This window comes from Capra hircus, chromosome 19 (assembly GCF_001704415.2).
Source record: "Capra hircus breed San Clemente chromosome 19, ASM170441v1, whole genome shotgun sequence".
Taxonomy (NCBI): domain Eukaryota; kingdom Metazoa; phylum Chordata; class Mammalia; order Artiodactyla; family Bovidae; genus Capra; species Capra hircus.
The window spans coordinates 35,176,578-35,192,896 of NC_030826.1; the positions used below are offsets into that span (position 1 = coordinate 35,176,578).

A 16,319-nucleotide genomic window follows, 5' to 3' on the forward strand; every position below is an offset into this window, starting at 1 on the left:
AACTGTAGCCCACCAGGCTTTTCTGTCCATGAGATTTTCCAGGCCAGATTTCTGGAGTGGGTTGCCATTTTCTCCTCCAAGGGATCTTCCTGACCCAGGAATCGAACCCATGTCTCTGTGCCTCCTGCATCAAAGGCAGATTCTTTACTGTTGAGCCACAGGGGAAGCCCCATCTTCCTATAGACTACGTATTTAAATAAGAATAGTGAGACTTTAGTGAAGAAACAGACGGCAACTAGACCAAGTCTTCAAACTTATCATCGCCAGTAAGGGGCAGATGAACACCATGTAATCTGGATTTGCTTCCCTGAGAAAAGTATCATCAGTTACATAGTATTTCAACTGGGAATATACAGTCTGAATTTAATGATGCTGTTGCTGCTAAGTCGCGTCAGTCATGTCCGACTCTGTGCAACCCCATAGATGGCAGCTCACCAAGCTCCCCCATCCCTGGGATTCTCCAGGCAAGAGTACTGGAGTGGGTTGCCATTGCCTTACCTGGAATCTAATGATGAGAAAACCTCAAATCCAAAAAGAAGGAATTTTTATCTTAGTAAAGGAGAAGAAATCTGTGTGAAAGAATTCCAAATAATTTGTGTAGATAGTCCACCGTTACAGAGGGGGTGCTTAATTCCCAAGTCCTTAAGAATGGACTTCCAGTAGTTCCTTCCAAAGAGTGAAATACGGAGGAGGGGAGAGGAGTAATTTTAGAGTGGGGAAAACTGACATACTTCTCAGGCAAGTAATCAAGGTCAGCATCAACAGGGATAACCTATGTTGAAGGATGTATCTTTGATGTAACAAAGGACACTTGACATCTGTGATCTTCCCGAAAGTATAAACCCAGTCTAATCATAAGAACATTGTACAGGAGGCAGTGATCAAGACCATCCCCAAGAACAAAAAATACAAAAAGGCAAAATGGTTGCCTGAGGAGGCCTTACAAATAGCTGAGAAAAGAAGAGAAGCTAAAGGCAAAGGAGAAAAGGAAAGATATACCCTTTGAATGCAAAGTTCCAAAGAATAGCAAGGAGAGATAAGGAAGGCTTCCTCAGTGGTCAGTGCAAAGAAATACAGGAAAATAATAGAATGGGAAAGACTAGAGATCTCTTGTAGAAAATTAGAGATACCAAGGAACATTTCATGAAAAGAGGACACAATAAAGGACAGGAATGGTATGGGCCTAACAGAAGCAGAAGGTATTAAGAAGAGGGGGCAAGAATACACAGCACTATGCAAAAAAGATCTTCATGTCCCAGATAACCATAATGGTGTGATCACTCACCTAGAGCCAGGCATCTTGGAATGTGAAATCAAGTAGGCCTTAGGAAGTATCACTACAAACAATGCTAGTGGACGTGATGGAATTCCAATTGAGCTATTTCAAATCCTAAAAGATGATGCTGTGAAAGTGCTGCACTCAATATGCCAGTGAGTTTGGAAAACTCACCAGTGGCCACAGGATTGAAAAAGGTCAGTTTTTATTCCAATCCCAAAGAGAGGCAATGCCAAAGAATGTTCAAACTACTGCACAATTGCACTAATCTCACATGCTAGCAAAGTAATGCTCAAAATTCTCCAAGCCATGGTTCAACAGTAGGTGAACTGTGAACTTCCAGATGTTCAAGCTAGATTTAGAAAAAGCAGAGGAATGAGAGATCAAATTGCCAACATCCATTGGATCTTGAAAAAAGGAGGAGAGTTCCAGAAAATGTCTGCTTTATTGAGTATTCCAAAGCCTTTGACTGTGTGGATTACAACAAACTGTGGAAAATTCTGAAAGAGATGGGAATACCAGACCACTTGACCTGCCTCCTGAGAAATCATATTACAGGTCAAGAAACAACAGTTAGAACTGGACATGGAACTACAGATTGGTTCCAAATCTAGAAAGGAGTATGTCAAGGCTGTATATTGTCACCCTGCTTATTTAACTTATATGCAGAGTACATCATGTGAAAACACAAGCTGGAATCAAGATTGCCGGGAGAAATATCAATAACCTCAGATATGCAAATGACACCACCCTTATGGCAGAAAGTGAAGAAAAACTAAAGAGCCTCTTGATGAAATTGAAAGAGGAGCGTGACAATGTTGGCTTAAAACTCAGTACTCAGAAAACTAAGATCATGGCATCCAGTCTCATCACTTCATGGCAAGTAGATGGGGGAAACAACGGAAACAGTGAGAGACTTTATTTTCTTGGACTTCAAAATCACTGCAGATTGTGACCGCAGCCATGAAATTTAAAAGACGCTTGATCCTTGGAAGAAGCTATGACCAACCTAGACAGCATATTAAGAAGCAGAGACATTACTTTGCCATCTAAGGTATGTCTAGTCAAGACTATGGTTTTTCCAGTGGTCATGTATGGATGTAAGAGTTGGACTATAAAGAAGGCTGAGTGCCAGAGAATTGATGCTTTTGAATTGTGGTGTTGGAAAAGACCCTTGAGATTCCCTTGGACTGCAAGGAGATCCAACCAGTCCATCCTAAAGGAAATCAGTCCTGAATATTCATTGGAAGGACTGATGCTGAAGCTGAAACTCCAGTACTTTGGCCACCTCATAGCGAAGAACTGACTCATTAGAAAAGACCCTGATGCTGGGAAAGATCGAAGGCGGGAAGAGAAGGGTACAACAGAGGTTGAGATGGTTGGATGGCATCACCAACTCGATTGACATAAGTTTGAGTAAGCTGTGGGAGTTGGTGATGGACAGGGAAGCCTGGTGTGCTGCAGTCCATGGGGTTGCAAAGAGTCAGAAACAACTGAGCAACTGAACTGAATAAATACATTTTGAAATGTCTGCACAATAATTCCATCTCACTACTTTATGATAAAAATAAATGAATTACTGATACTCAAACAGGGACAAATCTCATAATAATTATGCTGAGTGAAAATCCGTACCCCCCCCAAAAATAAGCTGTATGATTTTATTTATACTTAAAACTTTGAAAAAACTAATGTACAGTGACAGAAAACAGATCAGTAAGCTACTTGGGGAGAAGGCAATGGCAACCCACTCCAGTACTCTTGCCTAGGAAATCCCATGGGTGGAGGAGCCTTGTGGGCTACAGCCCTTGGGGTTTCAAAGAGTCAGACACAACTGAGCAACTTCACTTTCACTTTTCACTTTCATGCACTTGAGGAGGAAATGGCAGCCCACTCCAGTATTCTTGCCAGGAGAATCCCAGGGACAGAGGAGCCTGGTGGGCTGCCATCAATGGACTTGCATTGAGTTGGACACAAACTGACGTGACTTAGCAGCAGCAGCAAACTACTTGGGAAACAGATGGGGCCAAGGGAGGGAAAGAATTTACAAAGCAGCATGAAGAAACTTATGGTGATTATGGACAGGTTCTGTATCTTGACTGTGGTGATAGTTTAATGAGTGCTGTATTTGTCAAAACTTGCCAAGACAATGATAAAAGGAATGTCCTTGGATTGACAGCTGTACAGGAGGTGTAGAAAGCAACCATACTATATTGGAGGATGGATGAAGATGGCTCCAGGATAAAAATGAACCATTGACAGTTGAAGGCTTTAGAAAAAGGCAATAGATACTTTTAATAGTGATTAAATGAAAAAGGAATGAGACAGTTGCTAACTCCAGGAAAAGTTATACCAAAATGGAACACAAAAAGTTTCCTGGTGGCCTAGTGGTTAGGATTCCAGGCTTTCACTGCGTTGGCCCAGGTTCAATCCAGTGACGGAGCTGAGGAGCAGTAAATATAATCACATACTGGGCATATTCCCCTTGTGTTGCTTAGATGACATATTCTGTGTTTGCAGGGTCCATGGAAGAGATTAGAGAGTATATCTCTAGAACAGTAGTCCTTAAGGGAAGGACTGTATACTGTATATTCCTCTTAAATTATTGTAATGTTCACAGTGTGTTAAGAGTTCTAAGAGGGCTTTGAAGTAAGGAAAATTTCCTAAATATGTTTGATCATAATCCTTTTAAAAAAAAAATGTTAACAGCCTTTAATTATTAAAACTAAAATGTTTGGCTCTCTGAAATTTTAGGTTTATATTCTCTTAACAAGTTGAGTCATAATAAGATCCTCTCTATTGACACTAAAGGGTCAGTAAATATGTTAGCTGCTAACCAAGCTGACTATAAAGTGGACAATGAGCTTATATGAAAACTCTGGGTTGTAAAAGATAATCTCTGCATGGAGTTAGGGTGTATGAATTTATTAGAACTTAGAATTCTAGCCAGTATATTCCAGGCATTGTGAAAAATATTTATGTCAGACTTTTACTCTGGCCTTGAAGGGCTCTGGTAATCTGATGGTAGCATCCTCCTCTAACCCCATCTCACTAGGTACCAGCTACCCTGACCTTTCAATGCATCAAGTATATGCCAGCCCTAAAGCCTCTGTCTTGCCTTTTCCTTTGCCTAGAATATTCCAGCACCAGTAGTGTCTGACTCTTGTGACCTCATGGACTGCAGCACGTGAGGCCTCCCTATCCATCACCAACTCCCAGAGTTCACCCAAACTCATGTCCACTGAGTTAGTGATGCCATCCAGCCATCTCATCCTCTGTTGTCTCCTCCTCTGCCTGCCCTCAATCTTTCCCAGCCTTAGGGTCTTTTCAAATGAGTCAGCACTATGCATCAGGGGCCAAAGTATTGGAGTTTCAGCTTCAACATCAGTCCTTCCAATGAACACCCAGGACTGATGTCCTTTAGGATAGACTGGTTGGATTTCCTTGCAGTCCAAGGGACTTTCAAGAGTCTTCTCCAACACCGCAGTTCAAAAGCATCAATTTTTTGGCACTCAGCTTTCTTTATAGTTCAACTCTCACATCCATACATGACTATTGGAAAAACCATAGCCTTGACTAAACGGACCTTTGTTGGCAAAGTAATGTCTCTGCTTTTTAATATGCTGTCTAGGTTGATCATAACTTTTCTTCCAAGGAACAAGCATCTTTTTATTTCATGACTGCAGTCACCACCTGCAGTGATTTTGGAGCCCCCCAAAATAAAGGCTGTCACTGTTTCCCCATCTGTTTGCCATGAAGATATGGGACCAGATGCCATGATCTTAGTTTTCTTAATGTTGAGCTTTAAGCCAACTTTTTCACTCTCCTCTTTCATTCATCAAGGGGCTCTTTAGTTCTTCTTCAGTTCAGTTCAGTCGCTCAGTCGTGTCTGACTCTTTGCGACCCCATGATTCACAGCACGCCAGGCCTCCCTGTCCATCACCAATTCCTGGAATTTACTCAAACTCACGTCCATCGAGTCGGTGATGCCTTCCAGCCATCTCATCCTCTGTCGTCCCCTTCTCCTGCCCACAATCCCTCCCAGCATCAGGGTCTTTTCCAGTGAGTCAACTCTTCACATGAGGTGGCCAAAGTATTGGAGTTTCAGCTTTAGCATTAGTCCTTCCAATGAACACCCAGGACTGATCTCCTTTAGGATGGACTGGCTGGATCTCCCTGCAGTCCAAGGGACTCTCAAGAGTCTTCTCCAACACCACAGTTCAAAAGCATCAATTCTTCGGCGCTCAGCTTTCTTCACAGTCCATCTCTTACATCCATACATGACCACAGGAAAAACCACAGCCTTGACTAGACGGACCTTTGTTGTCAAAGTAATGTCTCTGCTTTTTAATATGCTATCTACGGTTGGTCATAACTTTCCTTCCAAGGAGTAAGCGTCTTAATTTCATAGCTCCAGTCATCATCTGCAGTGATTTTGGAGCCCCCAAAAATAAAGTCTGACACTGTTTCTGCTGTTTGCCATGAAGTGATGGGACCAGATGCCATGATCTTAGTTTTCTGAATGTTGAGCTTTAAGCCAACTTTTTGCTCTCCTCTTTCACTTTCATCAAGAGGCTCTTTAGTTCCTCTTTACTTTCTGCCATAATGGTGGTGTCATCTGCATATCTGAGGTTATTGATATTTCTCCTGGCAATCTTGATTCCAGTTTGTTCTTCTCCAGCCCAGCGTTTCTCATGATGCGCTCTGCATAGAAGTTAAATAAGTAGCGTGACAATATACAGCCTTGACGTACTCCTTTTCATATTTGGAACCAGTCTGTTGTTGCATGTCCAGTTCTAACTGTTGCTTCCTAACTTGCATACAGATTTCTCAAGAGGCAAGTCAGGTGGTCTGGTATTCCCATCTCTTTCAGAAGTTTCCAGTTTATTGTGATCCACACAGTCAAAGGCTTTGGCATAGTCAATAAAGCAGATGTTTTTCTGGAACTCTCTTGCTTTTTCCATGATCCAGCAAATGTTGACAATTTGATCTCTGGTTCCTCTGCCTTTTCTAAAACCAGCTTGAACATCTGGAAGTTAACACTTCACATATCGCTGAAGCCTGGCTTGAAGAAGTTTGAACAATTACTTTGCTAGCGTGTGAGGTGAATGTAATTGTGCTGTAGTTTGAGTATTCTTTGGCATTGCCTTTCTTTGGAATTGGAATGAAAACTGAACTTTTCTAGTCCTGTGGCCACTGCTGAGTTTTCCACATTTGCTGGCATATTGAGTGCAGCACTTTCACAGCATCCTTTTCCAGGATTTGAAATAGCTCAACTGGAATTCCATATTTCCACTAGCTTTGTTTGTAGTGATGCTTCCTAAGGCCCATTTGACTTTTCATTCCAGGATGTCTGGTTCCAGGTGAGTGATCACACCATCTTGATTATCTGGGTCATGAAGATCTTTTTTGTATAGTTCTTCCATGTATTCTTCCCCCCTCTTCTTAATATCTTCTGCTTCTGTTAGGTCCATACCATTTCTGTCGTTTATTGACCCCATCTTTTCATGAAATGTTCCTTGGTATCTCTAATTTTCTAGAAGAGATCTCTAGTCTGTCTTCTATTATTTTTCTCTATTTCTTTCCACTAATAACAGGAAGCCTTTCTTATCTCTTCTTGCTATTCCTTTGAACTCTGCATTCAAATGGGTATATCTTCCCTTTTCTCCTTTGCTTTTTACTTTTCTTCTTTTCACAGCTATTTGTAAGGCCTACTCAGACAGCCATTTTGCTTTTTTGCATTTCTTTTTCTTGGGGATGGTCTTGATCCCTGTCTCCTATACAGTGTCACGAACCTCCGTCCATAGTTAATCAAGCACTCTGTCTTATCAGATCTAGTCCCTTAAATCTATTTGTCACTTCCACTGTATAATCATAAGGGATTTGATTTAAGTCATACCTGCATGGTCCAGTGGTTTTCCCCACTTTCATTGATTTAAGTCTGAATTTTGCAATAAGGAGTTCATGATTTGAGCCGCAGTCTGCTCCCAGTCTTGTTTTTGCTGACTGTATAGAGCTTCTCCATCTTTGACTGCAAAGAATATAATCCATCTGATTTTGGTGTTTGCCATCTGGTGATGTCCATCCATGTGTAGAGTCTTGTGTTTTTGGAAGAGGATGTTTGCTATGACCAGTGCATTCTCTTGGCAAAACTGTATTAGCCTTTGCCCTGCTTCATTTTGTACTCCAAGGTCAAATTTGCCTGTTACTCTAGGTGTTTCTTGACTTCCGACTTTTGCATTCCAGTTCAGTTCAGTTCAGTCGCTCAGTTGTGTCCGACTCTTTGCGACCCCATGAATCGCAGCACGCCAGGCCTCCCTGTCCATCACGAACTCCCGGAGTTCACTCAAGAGTCGTGTCCATCGAGTCAGTGATGCCATCCAGCCATCTCATCCTCGGTCGTCCCCTTCTCCTCCTGCCCCCCATCCCTCCCAGCATCAAAGTCTTCTCCAATGAGTCAACTCTTCCCATGAGGTGGCCGAAATACTGAAGTTTCAGCTTCAGCATCATTCCTTTGAAAGAAATCCCAGGGCTTATCTCCTTCAGAATGGACTGGTTGGATCTCCTTGCAGTCCAAGGGACTCTCAAGAGTCTTCTCCAACACCACAGTTCAAAAGCATCAATTCTTTTGCGCTCAGGCTTCTTCACAGTCCAACTCTCACATCCATACATGACCACAGGAAAAACCATAGCCTTGACTAGACGGACCTTTGTTGTCAAAGTAATGTCTCTGCTTTTGAATATGCTATCTAGGTTGGTCATAACTTTTCTTCCAAGAAGTAAGCGTCTTTTAATTTCATGGCTGCAATCACCATCTGCAGTGATTTTGGAGCCCAAAGAAATAAAGTCTGACACTGTTTCCACTGTTTCCCCATCTATTTGCCATGAAGTGGTGGGACCGGATGCCATGATCTTCGTTTTCTGAACGTTGAGTTTTAAGCCAACTTTTTCACTCTTCTCTTTTACTTTCATCAAGAGGCTTTTTAGTTCCTCTTCACTTTCTGCCATAAGGGTGGTGTCATCTGCATATCTGAGGTTATTGATATTTCTCCTGGCAATCCTGATTCCAGCTTGTGTTTCTTCCAGCCCAGCGTTTCTCATGATGTACTCTGCATAGAAGTTAAATAACCAGGGTGACAATATACAGCCTTGATGTACTCCTTTTCCTATTTGGAACCAGTCTGTTGTCCCATGTCCAGTTCTAACTATTGCTTCCTGACCTGCATACAGATTTCTCAAGAGGCAGGTTAGGTGGTCTGGTATGCCCATCTCTTTCAGGATTTTCCAGAGTTTATTGTGATCCACACAGTCAAAGGCTTTGGCATAGTCAATAAAGCAGAAATAGATGTTTTTCTGGAACTCTCTTGCTTTTTCCATGATCCAGCGGATGTTGGCAATTTGATCTCTGGTTCCTCTGCCTTTTCTAAAACCAGCTTGAACATCAGGGAGTTCATGGTTCATGTATTGCTGAAGCCTGGCTTGGAGAATTTTGAGCATTACTTTACTAGCGTGTGAGGTGACTGCAGTTGTGCGGTAGTTTGAGCATTATTTTGCATCGCCTTTCTTTGGAATTGGAATGAAAACTGACCTTTTTCAATCCTGTGGCCACTGCTGAGTTTTCCAAATTTGCTGGCATATTGAGTGCAGCACTTTAACAGCATCCTCTTTCAGGATTTGAAATAACTGTACTGGAATTCCATCACCTCCACTAGCTTTGTTCATAGTGATGCTTTCTAAGGCTCACTTGACTTCACATTCCAGGATGTCTGGCTCTAGATGAGTGGTCACACCATGGTGATTATCCGGGTCGTGAAGATCCTTTTTGTACAGTTCTTCTGTGTATTCTTGCCATCTCTTCTTAATGTCTTCTGCTTCTGTTAGGTCCAGACCATTTCTGTCCTTTATTGAGCCCATCTTTGCATGAAATGTTCCCTTGGTATCTCTACTTTTCTTGAAGAGATCTCTAGTCTTTCCCATTCTGTTGTTTTCCTCTATTTCTTTGCACTGATCGCTGAAGAAGGCTTTCTTATCTCTTCTTGCTATTCTTTGAAACTCTGCATTCAGTCCCCTATAATGAAAAGGATGTCTTTTTTGGGTGTTAATTCTGAAGTCTTGTAGGTCTTCATAGACCTGTGCAGCTTCAGCTTCTTCAGCATTACTGATTGGGGCGTAGACTTGGATTACCGTGATATTGAATGCTTTGCCTTGGAAACGAACAGAGATCATTCTGTCATTTTTGAGATTGCATCCAGGTACTGTATTTTGAACTCTTTTGTTGACAATGATGGCTACTCCATTTCTTCTAAGGGATTCCTTCCCGCAGTAATAGATGTAATGGTCATCTCAGTTAAATATTCAAGGTAGATATTCAAGTGGCTGCCTTTTTTTTGCTCAGGATCCTTCCTCAGTCTCAGTTGACTGCCCTTGCCTTGTCCTTTTCACTTGCCTTGTATTATCACATGGCCTTGCAACTTTTCCTTTTGAATTGTCTTCAGAGTCTTATTTATTTTTTTGAAATCTGATGGTAGCAGATTTTGATTCTTTGAAGATACATGTGATTTATAGAAATAACTAGAAGATTTTCAGAACTGAATCTGCTGAATAATCAGGCTGGGGAAAACAATAGTGGGAGATTGGGAGAATAATTCTAAAGTGACTACAAACAGCTTTTCTTTTTTAAATTGCGTCTAAAAGAGAGTTCTAAAAGAAGAATAGGTTTTTTTTTTTTCAGTGTGGCAATATTTGTAGAACATTTGTAGAGCCTCCCAAAGGGACGACTTCTTAACATCGTATTCGAGTATATAAAATTTCCATTTTATGGACTGAAATACTACTTCTTTTGCTTTCATAGTTACACATAATACAAATGGAAAATCAGTTCCCCTCCTCAGTGAAACTGTTTAATACAAGCATATCTGAAAATGATAGTTTATTTAGTAAAACTAAGAGATGCGTTTCTATGGTTTTATCTTGTCAAGCTTTGGAAATAGATTCGAGCTTTGTTACTGGTCATGTTAAGACTTTAAACTATCCAAGAAAGAAATTGTGCATAAAGTGTAAGATGATACCAAGAAACTTATAACTGAGCAAAAGAAGAAGATAGATACAAAACTCTAAGGATTTCTTGGTTGACAGTTTTCACTCTGTTGTAACCAATGTATGTTTAGTGATGGTTTGGTGAGTTTTGTTTTTGTTTTGTTTTGTTTTGTTTTTCATTTCAAATATTCCTTTTTATTTTTTTCTGTTATTTCCTGCTTTCTGTTAACTTTCTTATCACTGAACTTGAAGTTTTGGAATTGGTTTCAGGAACAGTTGGAGTGGTGGTAGGTATTAGTTTTGGGATTTTTTGGTGGCTTGAGTGAGGGAATATTTGAAGGAGCATATGAGTAGCAGTTGCTGAATGTGATACATAGTATCTTTGTGCTTGTTTTTTTTTTAAAGGGCATAGTGTTTAGCTGGAGATAATTGGGTTATGTCTATGTTAAAAAAAATGAAATAGTGTTACATATAGAAATGCTATCTTCTATAGTTTTTGAAATAGCTAATACCTAAAAATTGTCTCCCCAAAGTTTAAAGTTTGCACTCTCTCCAGAACTCTTAGTGATTTTTAAAAGCATCTGTGTATTTCCTGGATGCTCTAAATTATAATAAAAATTCAAAATTTTAGAGCTAAAAGGCAAATTAAGAAACAATCTATTACAAGTATTTCACTACAGTTTAAAAAAATAAAAAAAAATCATCTGATCACATTTTTATAGAGAAGTAATATATCTAGTTTATGGCAAAACTTAAGTTACAGCTTCTGACTCCCATTCACTGTTTATTCCATCATTGTTATTTCTTTTAGCTAGCATGATGGTAGTTAATAGGTTTATGCCTCATGGAAATGAACGGCTGCATTTTGACACAGACATTTAGATTTTCATTTGGAAACCTCATTTATCGCAGTTTGAACTAAGGTCCTTTGGGTGGTGTACATGAGTACTATATCATAGTTATTGATTTCTTCTGCTTTGAAGACTGACCATTCTTCACGATCCGAAAGGAAAGGAAGAGACTCGTTCGGGATGTTTGACGGCTATGATAGCTGCAGTGAGGACACGAGCAGCAGCTCCAGCTCTGAGGAGAGTGAAGAGGAGGCTGCTCCCTTACCTTCTAGTCTCCCGATCATCAAAAACAATGGCCAAGTGTACACGTACCCAGACGGTAAATCCGGCATGGGTGAGTATACAGCATATACTTCAGCTCAGGTGAACTGCCTTCACCTTTTACATCCCTTTATATTTGAGGGTATGTTTTGATTCCATTTCTCCTGTCATTTCCCGTAAATTTTTTAAAAGAACAATTAAGAAACAGAATGTGAAATGTACAGTTCTAGATAAGATCACTGAATTTGTGTTAGATCTCTTTATTAACAAGTAGAAGAAAATGAAAACAGAAAGCTGTTGAGAAACTTAATGTAATTCAAAGTGTGTAAGATAATAGACTTCCAGAATTGAGAGAGACTTTCAAGGTAAGTCTCCCTTTTCTAACAATTCCTTATAAGTTTTCTGTTTTAACACTTCAGTGATAATGTATCTCTAATGACCAGAATATTCTTTATATTGAACCAAAATTATCCTTGCTCTGACTTTTGTCCTTTTTCCCTTCACACAAAAACATTTATTTTTAGTGTTTCTCTTGGGCATACCAAGTAAACCTAGTTGCTTCAAGCATTTCTCACAGCATCACAGTGTTTTAATTCATCAGTATCCCGCTCACTTTCTTCTGGAGATACTTCAGATTGTGTGGTGGCAGGGTGGCAACCTGTCCTGACTTGCCTGAGACCCTCCTGGTTTTAGGATTATCCTGGAAAAGACCTCAGGCGAATAGTTGGTCACCCTGTGTGATTAGAGCAGAGGTTGTTCAACTTTTATCTCTTTTTTTCAGGACACTGTGTTTCCATTTAGGCATATTCCTAATTTGGTCATCTAATGTTGAATACAGTGTCTTCTGATTGTCATTTGACGATTATGCTTTATAGATCATATTCTAATATTTTGATTAAAAGTTAAGCATCAAAGGGCCTGGTACACAGTCATTCATACCATGTCAAAGAACTTAACTTCATTTATCAGGACCCAGTAGGTGTGGTCATCCAACCAGTTAATAGCTACCTAGATTTTTTCTACTTTAGCTTGAATTTCTCAATCCTTAATTGACAGAGCTACATGAGAGATTTTATCAAATGCATTAACTCCTATTAATATACATCTTGCCATGGTTTAGTTATAACATACCAGTGTGGCAATCTATCACAAGAGGGAGCTTTATATGTGCCGGATTCTGTTTTAAAGACACAGATAGGAATAATATAGAATAAAGTCCCTGGTGGAGCTTACATCCTAGTCATGGGAGTTCTAGTTTGACACGTTCAGTTCTTGGCAAAGACGTACTGTCCCCTTGGGGTTGCATTTTTTTTTTAACCTATGTGATCCGCAAACCTTTTAATCTGTTCTAGAATTTTTACAACAGAAAATCATTCAGGCAAGATGAATGATTTTTCCCCTTAGACCCCCTTTATCTCTTATCCTCTGGTATCTTACATTTTCCCATGATTTCTCATAATTTCTAAGTACTGATTAAACTGTAAGTCCCTCCAGTTGTAACTGTTTAGGTGGAGATTTAAACCCATTGAAGTAGTCGTTTGCTGTGTTATCTTTCCCCCCAAACTTTATTGAGGAATAATTGACAAATTATTTTGGGAAATAGATGGGGAAACAGTGGAAACAGTGTCAGACTTTATTTTTTGGGGGTTCCAAAATCACTGCAGATGGTGATTGTAGCCATGAAATTAAAAGATGCTTACTCCTTGGAAGGAAAGTTATGACCAACCTAGATAATATATTCAAAAGCAGAGACATTACTTTGCTGACTAAGGTCCGTCTAGTCAAGGCTATGGTTTTTCCTATGGTCATGTATGGATGTGAGAGTTGGACTGTGAAGAAGGCTGAGCGCCGAAGAATTGATGCTTTTGAACTGTGGTGTTGGAGAAGACTCTTGAGAGTCCCTTGGACTGCAAGGAGATCCAACCAGTCCATTCTGAAGGAGATAAGCCCTGGGATCTCTTTGGAAGGAATGATGCTAAAGCTGAAAGTCCAGTACTTTGGCCACCTCATGCGAAGAGTTGACTCATTGAAAAAGACTCTGATGCTGGGAGGGATGGGGGGCAGGAGGAGAAGGGGACGACCGAGGATGAGATGGCTGGATGGCATCACGGACTCGATGGACGTGGGTCTGAGTGAACTCCGGGAGATGGTGATGGACAGGGAGGCCTGGCGTGCTGCGATTGATGGGGTCACAAAGAGTTGGAGACTACTGAGGGACTGAACTGAACTGACAAATACAGTTGTATATGTTTAAATGTATAAATGTTCATAAATGTAATTTGATATTACATGTACCTAGTGGAATGATTACAAAGATCAAGATAATTAACACATCCATAACCTCACAAAGTTAACTTTTTATTTATTCAACTGTGCAGGGTCTTAGTTGTGGCATGCGGACTCTTAATTCCCTGACCAGGGATCAAACCCAGGCTCCCTACATTGTGAACGTGGAGTCTTAACCCCTGGACCACCAGGGAAGTCCCCAAAAGTTAATTGTGTGTGTGTGTCATGTGAGCACAAGATCTACTCAGCAAGTTTCAAGTGTATAATTAGTAGTAGTAACTAGAGTGACCATGCTATGTATTAGATCGTCACAATTTTTTCTTTTTATAACTTTGGCCTTCATCTTACCGTTTCTCCCTCTTCTCAACCCTTGGCAACCACCATTCTATGAAATGGGCTTTTTTTTTTTTAATTCCATGTATGTGATACTATACACTGTTTGTCTTTCTCATTTTGGCTTATTCCACTTAGGATAATCCCCTCCAGTTTTGTCCTTGTTGTCAGAAATGACAAGATTTCCTTCTTTATATGGCTGAATAATACTCTATTATAATAAATAATATCTACTTTACATATACATTTGCATTTACACATACATATATGTATAACTTGTTTTCTTATCCTCTCATTCATCAGAAGGCATCTAATATGTTTCTCTAACTTGGTTATTGTTAACAATGCTACAGTGAATGTGGGAGGGCAGATATCTTTCTGATATCCTGAGTTGCAGTCAACTAATTTTTGATAAGGGCACCAAGAACACTTGATAGGGGAAGCGTAGTTTTTTTTTTAGTAAATGGTGTTGGGAAATTAGATATCCGCATGCAAAAGAAAAGCTGGACCTATCTTACACCACTCAGAAAAATTAACTTGAAATGGAGTAAAAACTTAAATGTAAGACCTGAAATAATAAAATCCGTAGAAGAAAACATAGGGGATAAGCTTCTTGACTTAACTCTTGGCGTTGATGTATTGGGTATGACACTAGAAGCACAGCTAATAAAAGCTCAAATGCACCAGTGAGGTTACAACAAATTAAAAAAGGTTCTGCTCAACACAGGAAACAATATATTGAAAAGACAGCCTACAGGATGGGAGAAAATATTTGTAAACTATATATCTGATAAGGGGTTAATATCCAAAATACATGAAGAACTTGTACAACTCAGTGGGACAGAAAAAGTAAATAATACAGTTTAAAAATGGGCAAAGCACCTGAATAGATATTTTTTTCCAAGGAAGACCTGCAAATGGCCAATAAATACATGAAAAGGTGCTCAACGTCACTAATCATCAGGAAAACGAAGATGAAAGCCACATTGAGATATCACCTCATACCTGTTAGGATGGCTGGTGTCAAAAAGACAAGAGATAACAAATGTTGAGGAGGATGTGGAGAAAAGAGAACTCATACACTCTCGGTGATACTGTGAACTGGTACAGCCATTACTGAAAACATTATGGTGATTCCTCAAAAATTTGAAAATAGAACTGCTGTATAATTCAGCAGTCCCACAACTTGTATATCTTTTGAGATTCACGTTTTGTTACCCTTAAGTTTCAATCTTCACAATATTTTAAAGACCTGTGCTGTGCTCTGTATTAATCTTCAGTTGTACTGCAACTACTTTTCATCTTTTGTTTATTATCCTTTCAAACATTAGAGCTTATAATGTCTGGCACAGGGTGAGCACTAAGGAAATGTTAGTTGAATCTAACTTACGTTTGTGTATTTTGATAGTTTTTAAAGCCTCTTCAGACTTTGTCAGTCTTTCTAGAGCCTATAGCCATGGCATCATTCTAGTCTTTCCCCTACCTTTTATTTAGATTTTTCTATCACATGTAACAGAAGAATTTTTCTGTCTGCCTGAAGGAATGTTTTAAAAATTAAAACCTTCAGATAATTGGAGGAATTATTAAACTGTTAGATGAAAATCAGTTTTTTGATCATAACACCAGTGTTTTTATTTGTTAATTAGCTACCTGTGAAATGTGTGGAATGGTTGGTGTGCGAGATGCTTTTTACTCTAAAACAAAGCGTTTCTGCAGTGTTTCATGTTCAAGAAGTTACTCGTCAAACTCCAAGAAGGCAAGCATTTTGGCCAGACTTCAGGTAACGGTACAGAAACCTTCTTGTTCTTGCACCTGTTATTTCTATGGCTTTCACTGTTTGTCTGTCATCTGGCTGTGATTCGCTACACTCCACCTTTATCTAACCGGCCTGTTAGTACTTGATACCCCACATTTTTAAGAAATATGTGAGCCCTAGAGTTTGTCCATTCTATAAAATTTGAGCAGCTGTTATAAATAGAGAAGGCATACTATTCAAAATAAACTATGAATTGTTTGTGTCTTTTTTTCTAAATAAGTATAAATGTAATAAATACCTATATCTATATATCTATATTGGAGAAGGAAATGGCAACCCATTCCAGTATTCTTGCCTAGAGAATCCCGTGGACAGAGGAGCCTGATGGGCTGCTGTCCATGGAGTCGCACAGAGTCAGACACGACTGAAGCGACTTAGCATGCATTAGAGAAGGGAATGGTAACCCACTCCAGTATTCTTGCCTGGAGAATCCCAGGGACAGAGGAGTCTGGTGGCCTGC

General features: G+C 39.8%; 1 protein-coding gene across 11 annotated transcripts in view; it reads left to right on the top strand.

The window, feature by feature from the left end:
• The window catches only part of MBTD1 (mbt domain containing 1), a 70,170-nt gene that overhangs the window by 18,280 nt on the left and 35,571 nt on the right, over positions 1-16,319 (top strand). For 8 of the 11 annotated variants that reach the window (XM_018064839.1, XM_005693634.3, XM_018064838.1 and 5 more), the window contains 2 exons: positions 11,296-11,497; positions 15,690-15,829. In XM_018064839.1, the coding sequence (XP_017920328.1) occupies positions 11,344-11,497; positions 15,690-15,829 (294 nt within the window). In that variant the 5' untranslated portion in view covers positions 11,296-11,343. The remainder of the gene's footprint in view (positions 1-11,295; positions 11,498-15,689; positions 15,830-16,319) is intronic. The other 3 variants (XM_018064841.1, XM_018064833.1, XM_018064834.1) reach the window with 1 other exon arrangement.